The following is a 7,339-nucleotide window of genomic DNA, read 5'->3' as shown; positions in this document are numbered from 1 at the left end:
TCTACACTCTCACTGATTCATAATCTTTGATTCTAGCAGAGTGAAGCCCTCCACTTCCCACCAGGAGACGGTGAGGTGGCTCTGTGCCAACAACACACACACTCACACTGTCCAAATGCTCAACATTTTATTTTCAAGTATAAAGGCTTTGTCACAGAAGGGGGCCAGGGTCACAGGCAGTGTGCAAGGGGTCCAGAAGCCCAGGTGGAGATGGACATGTGGACCAGCTGGCTCCCAGGTGCCATCACCAGTCGCGTGGTGCCCTGTCTGCGCCTGGGACCATCTGCTGATGCCAAGAGGCCGAGGTAGCTGTGAGAGGAGCTGGGAGTGGGGTAGGGGGCGTGGGCTCACATAACCGCACAACACTGGCACGTCTTCTGCTTAGGGCCACTCGCCTCTTCACCCTCGGGAGGGGCAGATGGCTCCGGCTGCTGGGCAGGCGCGTAGGTGGGCACAGTGTGGGCAGTGGGGTTGGCCCTGGGCTCCTCCACCTGAAGCAGTGGCTGGCACTCAGCAGGCTGCTCCTGAGCTGGGGTCTCTGCCAGGAGGGGGGTGGCATCCCCAGAGGGGTCCTGGCCCTCATCAGAGGTTTGGGGCTTCACTGCTTCTGCTTCTGGGGAGCCTTCCTGCTTCTCCTGGGGCTGCTGTCCTCCTTCCTCCGGCCTTGGCTCCTCCTTGGCCCCCGGGGGAGCCACTTCCTCACTCACTTCCTCTGCCTGACATTCCTTTCCTCCTCCTGACTCTCTCTGCTCTTCTGGACTCAGATCTCCCTCGACCCCTTGAGTCTTCTCTGTCTGCAATGGCTCTTCACCTGCCATTCTCTCTGCCTTCAGTGGTTCCTCATCCCCTTTGGTCTCTGCCTCCGACGGCTGCTCACCGCCCGTTCTCTGTACCTTCAGTGGTTCCTCATCCCCTTTGGTCTCTGCCTCCGACGGCTGCTCACCGCCCGTTCTCTGTACCTTCAGTGGTTCCTCATCCCCTTTGGTCTCTGCCTCGGACGGCTGCTCACCGCCCGTTCTCTGTACCTTCAGTGGTTCCTCATCCCCTTTGGTCTCTGCCTCCGACGGCTGCTCACCGCCCGTTCTCTGTACCTTCAGTGGTTCCTCATCCCCTTTGGTCTCTGCCTCCGACGGCTGCTCACCGCCCGTTCTCTGTACCTTCAGTGGTTCCTCATCCCCTTTGGTCTCTGCCTCCGACGGCTGCTCACCGCCCGTTCTCTGTACCTTCAGTGGTTCCTCATCCCCTTTGGTCTCTGCCTCGGACGGCTGCTCACCGCCCGTTCTCTGTACCTTCAGTGGTTCCTCATCCCCTTTGGTCTCTGCCTCCGACGGCTGCTCACCGCCCGTTCTCTGTACCTTCAGTGGTTCCTCATCCCCTTTGGTCTCTGCCTCCGACGGCTGCTCACCGCCCGTTCTCTGTACCTTCAGTGGTTCCTCATCCCCTTTGGTCTCTGCCTCCGACGGCTGCTCACCGCCCGTTCTCTGTACCTTCAGTGATTCCTCACCTTCTTTCCTTTCTGTCACCAATGGTTCTTCAATTGCCTCTAACTTTTCCTCACCTCCTTTCTGCTGTCCTCCCAACGGCTCCTCCCCTCTTTCCCTCTCTGCCCTCAGAGGTCCTTCAACTTCTTTTCTTTCTGCCGACAGTGGTTCGTCGCCTCCTCCCATCTCCGGCTCCAAGGATTCCTCGCTTCCTTTCCTCTCCACCGCCAGTGACATCTCTGCTCCTTCTGGCTCCGCGCCTGCCGTTCCCTCACTTCCTCTCTTCCCCGCTGATCCCTCTGCCCGCCTCCTCTCCGCCTCCCACGTTTCCTCCCCGCCTCTGCCGCCTGCCCCCAGCGGACTCTCATCCTTTCCCTCCCTTCCCAGTGCCTTTGGCCCTTCCGACCCCTCCACCACCAGCTCTTCCCACTGCTCACTGAGGGTCACTCTCTCCACCCAAATGAAGGACGCCCCCTCGCCTCCAAAGCCCCCCTGCCCATCACCATCAGCGCTGCCCCTGGGGGCACCTTCCCCTTCTCCAGAAGCTGCTCCCCCCGGTCCCTCCTGGAGCCTCAGTGAGCTGGTCTGTGCAGCCTCCAGGCCTCTGCCCGCCTCCCCCGTGGCCTCTGAGTCGCTGCCCTCTGTGCCTCCCACACCTTCCCAGACCACCTCCACGATATCCCTGTCCTCCCTGACCCATGAAGGGAGCTCTCGGCGTCCGGCTTCCTGTCTGTCCCCGATGGCCTCCATGACCATCTCCTCCACCTTAGCCTCCAGCTCCGGGCCTGTGGCCCCCGTGGCACAGTCCTCCGTGGCCCTCAGCCCCTCCCAGACCACCTTCACCGTGCCTCCCCCTTTGGCCTCATTCACTACCCCGTCAGACGCTGCCACTCCCTGACTCGGCGCCTGCTCCGGAGGGGGGCTGGATCCAGGGCAGGGGCCATTGGCTTCTGAGGAGGCCCCTGCTGCCCCAGGGATCCTCCTTGGGGCTGGTGGAACCCCGACGGACTCGTCTCTGGACTTAGAGGGGGACTCTGGGTATGTGCCCACTGGTCCGGCTGGTATGGAGGCTCTCTTGTTTAGATCAGTCTGGCCTGGGGGCGTCGGGGGAGAAGGGGAAAGGAGAGATGGGGCAACAGAGTGAGATTCAGGCCCTTCCTCTTGCGACCCCCAGACCTCAAAACACCCACCTGCAGGGCCTGCCTCCACGGTGGACTGGGATAGAGGACGGTGGCCCTGCAGGGATGGAAGAAACAAGGTCAGGCCGGCCCACATCTCCACTTCCAGCCTCCTGCATGCCAGCACCCCTCCCCTGCTCAAACACCATCGATGGCTCCCCATTACCTTCAGGACCAAACCCTCTGTTGTACCTCAGCCTTCCTCACCCGTCTCATCTCCTTCTGCTCCATTGCGTTGCACACAGTAGGTGCCCAATCAATATTGTGGCCATGCAGCCAATCCCTCTGTATTGGGGACCTACTCTGCCAGCTACTGAGGTTACTTAAGGGACACTTAAGGCTTTTGCTATTGGAACTTACATTCCAGTGGGAGGAAGCAGGTAATAAACATAAAACACAGGGCTTCCCTGGTGGCGCAGTGCTTGAGAGTCCGCCTGCCGATGCAGGTGGAGATCTCTGTGATAGCTTTCACCATTTGATATTATGTGGAGCTGGGAGGTCTCTGGTGGACCAATGTCCTGAACTCGGCTCTCCCACCTCAGAGTCACAGGCCTGACACCTGGCCAGAGCACCAAGACCCTGTCAGCCACATGGCTCAGAAGAAAAGGGAGGAAAAAAAAAAAGAAAAAAAGAAAAGAAAAAGTTATTAAAATAAAATTTTTTTTAAGTATTAAAAATAAAAAAAATTAAAAATAAAAAAAGAAAAGAGCATCCAAACCAAAAGACAAATCCACCAATGATAACGAGCACTAAGAACTATACCAAAAAAAAAAAAAAATTAAAAAAAATGGAAAGACAGCACCCTAGGACAAATGGTAAAAGTAAAGCTATACAGACAAACTCACACAAAGAAGCATAGACATACACACTCACAAAAAGAGAAAAAGGAAAAATATATATATATATATATATATATTAAAAAAAAAAAAACATAAAACACAAATCTGTAATTCAGGGAGTGAGAAGGGCTAAGATAGGAAAAAAAGAAAAGAAAAAAGCAGGATAAGGGGCTGGGGAATGCCTGGGAGGTGATGGGGTGCCTCCTTTAGGTATAAGATGCAGAAGGGCCTCTTGGAGGAGGTGACATTGAACAAAGGCCTGAAAGGTGAGAAGAGCCAGCCTTGAGTCAAGAGGTGGGAAAGGGCATTCCAGGGGGAGGGGACAGCAAATGCAAAGGCCCTGAGGCTACAGTGAGTTAGGCAAGTTCAAGGAATAGAACAGAGGGTCAGGGTGGCTAGAGTGGAGTGAAGGAAGGGATCAAGGGAAAGATGAGCCCAAGGGAGGGGAGCTGAGGGCAGCCCTGCAGGCCACCTATGCCAAACCCCACAGATCTCCTATCCTACCCTCCTCTTTCCAGCCTCTAGGCCTTTGTCCAGGCTGTTTCCTCTGCCTGTGTTCCTGATTCCCTTCCAGATTCAGCACAGATGTCACTGCCTCCAGGAAGCCGTCCCTGAGCCCCCAACCTCACTCAGGTGCTTCTTAATGAGTTTCCCCTATATCCTGGGCTCCCCCCTCACAGACTCTTTGCACCCCATCTCCTCATCTGGACGGTGAGCTCTCTTGGGCCAGGAATCATGCCTTGCGCATCTCTAGCAGGGAATTCCCGGCTTAGACTAAAAACCCAACAAGTGCTTCCTATCCCAGTTAAAGGTCTCCTCTCCCCTTCTGTCCTGAAACAGGCACCTGGGAGCCAAGGTAAAGCATCAGGGAGAGGTGGGGACTGTGGAAAACCCATACATCACCGTGGCCAGGTGCAAATACTACTGGATCTTTGGACTTCAAGGACAACCCGGAGAGCCAGATTTTAATGTGAAGTCGCCTTGGTTTTCAAAAACCTGTATGTTGTATGGCCTGCGTTGTATCTTAATAGAGGCATTACCAAAACAAAACCCAAAACTCCAAAAGCCATGTAGATGCCCCAAATCATGAGAGCATCTCACGATGACCCTTTCCCACCTTTGAGACTGAATTCCATGAACACTTCCCCACATTTGCTGACTGCTTTCCTCATTCAGGTCATACTGGCAACCATATATCAAAACAGTCCCTTGTGCCTGTTCCGGGTACTAAGCTATGATCTCACCAACCCTCTCTCACACCTCTTCCAGGTGTGTGCTGTTGTTATGCTCATTTTAGAGATGGAAAAACTGAGGCTTGGGCAAGGAAAGCGACTTGCCCAAGACCACAGAGCAGAGGACCCAGAATCTAAACTGTGCTTGGAGAGGTCCTGCTTTGGGGTCTGCTTGCCACACCCCCTCCTCCCACCGCCTGCTCCCCTAGCTCCTCACCTGTCGGCGCCAGGTGGGCCTGCCTGTGGGCTTGTGCTGGGCACCTGTGGATGCACTTTGTAACAGCTGCAGCTGGGACTGGAGTCTGGGGAAGAGAAGGGGCTGCTGGGAGCCTGGACCTCAGGCTTATGGACCAACCCCACCCGAAGTGTCAATTGGAGTGGGCTGAGGGGCCTGGCCTAGTCAGGCTGGGGCAAAGCTGTCAGGCAGGGGCCCGACTCACGTGAACAAGCTGCCTTCCAGGTTGCGGATGCGGGCCTGAGCCTGGTCCTCAGGTGACTGGGGGTCCTGTGAGGCGGGGTCCTGGGGCCGCTCTGGCTCTTCAGCTGCCCCGTCCATTAGCCAGCGTTCCCGGAGAGACTTCCTCTGGGCATGGGAAGGGACCCATGGACTACCCCATCTCATGTAGCGCCCCCCTCTGGATGTCCCACCCTGGGCAGATTTCTTATTGCCCTACAACCACCCAGATGGGACAGACATTTCTCCCTCAGGCTGGGATACGTGCCCCAACAATGCCAGGTGGGGCAGACACCCCGTTACCAACCCATAGCTTTCCCATGCTGGAAAAAAAACACCCATCAATCTCCCTAACCTTTCCAGAATGGGACAAACACCCCCAAAGGTGAACTCAATGTCCCTATTAGCCCCTCCCTACCCCAAAGCGGAACAAGCACCTCCATTGTCCCCATACTCTTCCCAAAAGTGGAACAAATGTCCCCATCACAACCACCCACTCTCTCAAGCTGGGGAGGACGCCCGCCCCCAAAGCTGGAACCAATGCCCCCCCCCATGTTTAGACAGAGCCTCCTTTGGTTCCCAGAACTGACTCTCACAGACACCCCCACTTCATTGCCCGGGCTAAGCAGGCGCCCCTGCCCGCCCCCAACCTTGAGCCGCTCCACACGGAGTTTCTCCTCCTCCAGCTCCCGGCGCGCGGCGCTGATTTCCTCCTGCAGCCGCCGCTTCTCCTGCGCACAGAGGACCCGGAGCTGCCCGCGGGCTGGGTGGGGCCGGGCGGGGCCGCCTTCCCTCCTTCCTCCCTCCCTCCTCCGTCGGGCTCCCGGGGACTCCCGGGGCTCCCGGGACTGCAAGCCGCGCCGGGGGCGGAACACAAATCTGGGCCCCGGGCCGGGAGGGGGCTGCGGAGGCCCTGACTCAGCAGCGGGTGGGGGCGGGGCCGGCCGCGCCCGGAATGCTGCAGAGGCCTCGCCCCCGCGGAACTGGGGTCTGTGGATGGGAGGGCCTTGGAATGGGAATCCGGGGGTAGGGGGTGTCTGAGGTATGGGGTTAAGAGGGACGGGATTCAGAGAGATGGGGGTCCAGATGTGAGGATCAAAGGGAGGGGGCTAGTGAGATGGGGGGGTCGGAAATGGAGGTGCAGTCATGGGCATCCAGCGAGACTAGGATGTAGAGAAGGGGTCCAGAGAGATGGGGGTTCAGAGAGATGTGGTCCACAGAGATGGAGATTTAAATATGGGAGTTTAGAGAGATGAGGTTCAGATATGGGGGTCTGAGAGATGGGGTTCAGACATGGGGTATCTTGGAGACTGGGGTTCAAGAATGGAGCATCGGATGCTATAGATTTCAAGAGTGCGGAGTTCGCAGCTCTCCGTTCTAGGGGTGTCAGTGATCAGAGGAACTGGGGAGCGGAGGGGCCTGAGGATTTAGGTGGGGCACCCCGAGAAAGGCTGGAGCTGAGGGTGCTCCCCGCACCTTCAGAGCCCTAGGCCTGCTCCCTGTGATAGGAGGGAGAGGAAAGGGCTTGGGGCAAGACTAGGGTTGCCCAGGGCTCCAGGCTGACCGCACTGGTAGGGCTTCACTTACCGCGATGACCTCTAGCCGCTGCCGGTAGAGGGAGCTCTCTGCCATGGGCCTGCAGGGAGAGGGAGGCGGCTGCCGAAGGGGTCTCCCAGGGGCCCACACCTCAGCAGGCTCACCTCTCGAATACCCCTCTCTGAGCTGCTTGGAAACCAACCAAAACCCAGCACTTTCCTCTATTTCCCCTTTGCACCTGGGAGGGGTCGGGGCAGAGGGCAGGGGTTCTGTGAGGGAGAGAGAGCAGAGACCATGACAGACTGAGCTAAATCCCTTCCGAGGCTTGACAACACCTCTCTGAGCCTCAGTTTCCCCATCTGTAAAATGGACCAGGATAGCTTGACCTTCACCTTGCAGAGAGAGATGGCCTTGCAAGGAAGTATCCATGCAGGAAAAAACTTAGGACATAGTGCTCCAAAAACAGTAGCATAGTTTATTATTAATAATAATTTTAGGGAATTCCCTGGAGGTCCGGTGGTTAGGATTCCATGCTCTCACTGCTGAGGGCCCAGGTTCAATCCCTGGACGGGGAACTAAGATCCCACAAGCTGTGTAGCTCAGCCAAAAAGAAAAAAAA

At 56.9% G+C, this 7,339-nt stretch overlaps 1 protein-coding gene across 1 annotated transcript; it reads right to left on the bottom strand.

Annotated features, from left to right (window-relative positions):
- Window positions 1-347: 347 nt before the first annotated feature.
- Window positions 348-6,816, bottom strand: PALM3 (paralemmin 3). The gene is made up of 7 exons (XM_007469060.1): window positions 6,772-6,816; window positions 5,835-5,915; window positions 5,171-5,313; window positions 4,948-5,032; window positions 2,672-2,717; window positions 1,488-2,575; window positions 348-827 (listed from the first exon to the last, which is right to left on the bottom strand). Exons 1-7 carry the CDS (start codon window positions 6,814-6,816, stop codon window positions 348-350), a joined length of 1,968 nt encoding a protein of 655 aa, XP_007469122.1.
- Between the last annotated feature and the right edge of the window lie 523 nt (window positions 6,817-7,339).

This window comes from Lipotes vexillifer, unplaced genomic scaffold, assembly GCF_000442215.2.
Source record: "Lipotes vexillifer unplaced genomic scaffold, Lipotes_vexillifer_v1.1 scaffold1699, whole genome shotgun sequence".
Lineage (NCBI taxonomy): Eukaryota > Metazoa > Chordata > Mammalia > Artiodactyla > Lipotidae > Lipotes > Lipotes vexillifer.
This window is presented reverse-complemented; position numbering and strand designations above follow the sequence as displayed.

Bases quoted from the DNA above. Each gene is read 5' to 3' on its own strand.
- PALM3 (XM_007469060.1), bottom strand. From the start codon at position 6,816: ATGGCAGAGAGCTCCCTCTACCGGCAGCGGCTAGAGGTCATCGCG. The intron at 5,314-5,834 runs GTTGGGGGCGGG...TCCCATGCCCAG, and splicing joins TCCGTGTGGAGCGGCTCAAG to AGGAAGTCTCTCCGGGAACG. The intron at 2,718-4,947 runs GTGAGGAGCTAG...CCATCCCTGCAG, and splicing joins GGCCCACCTGGCGCCGACAG to GGCCACCGTCCTCTATCCCA.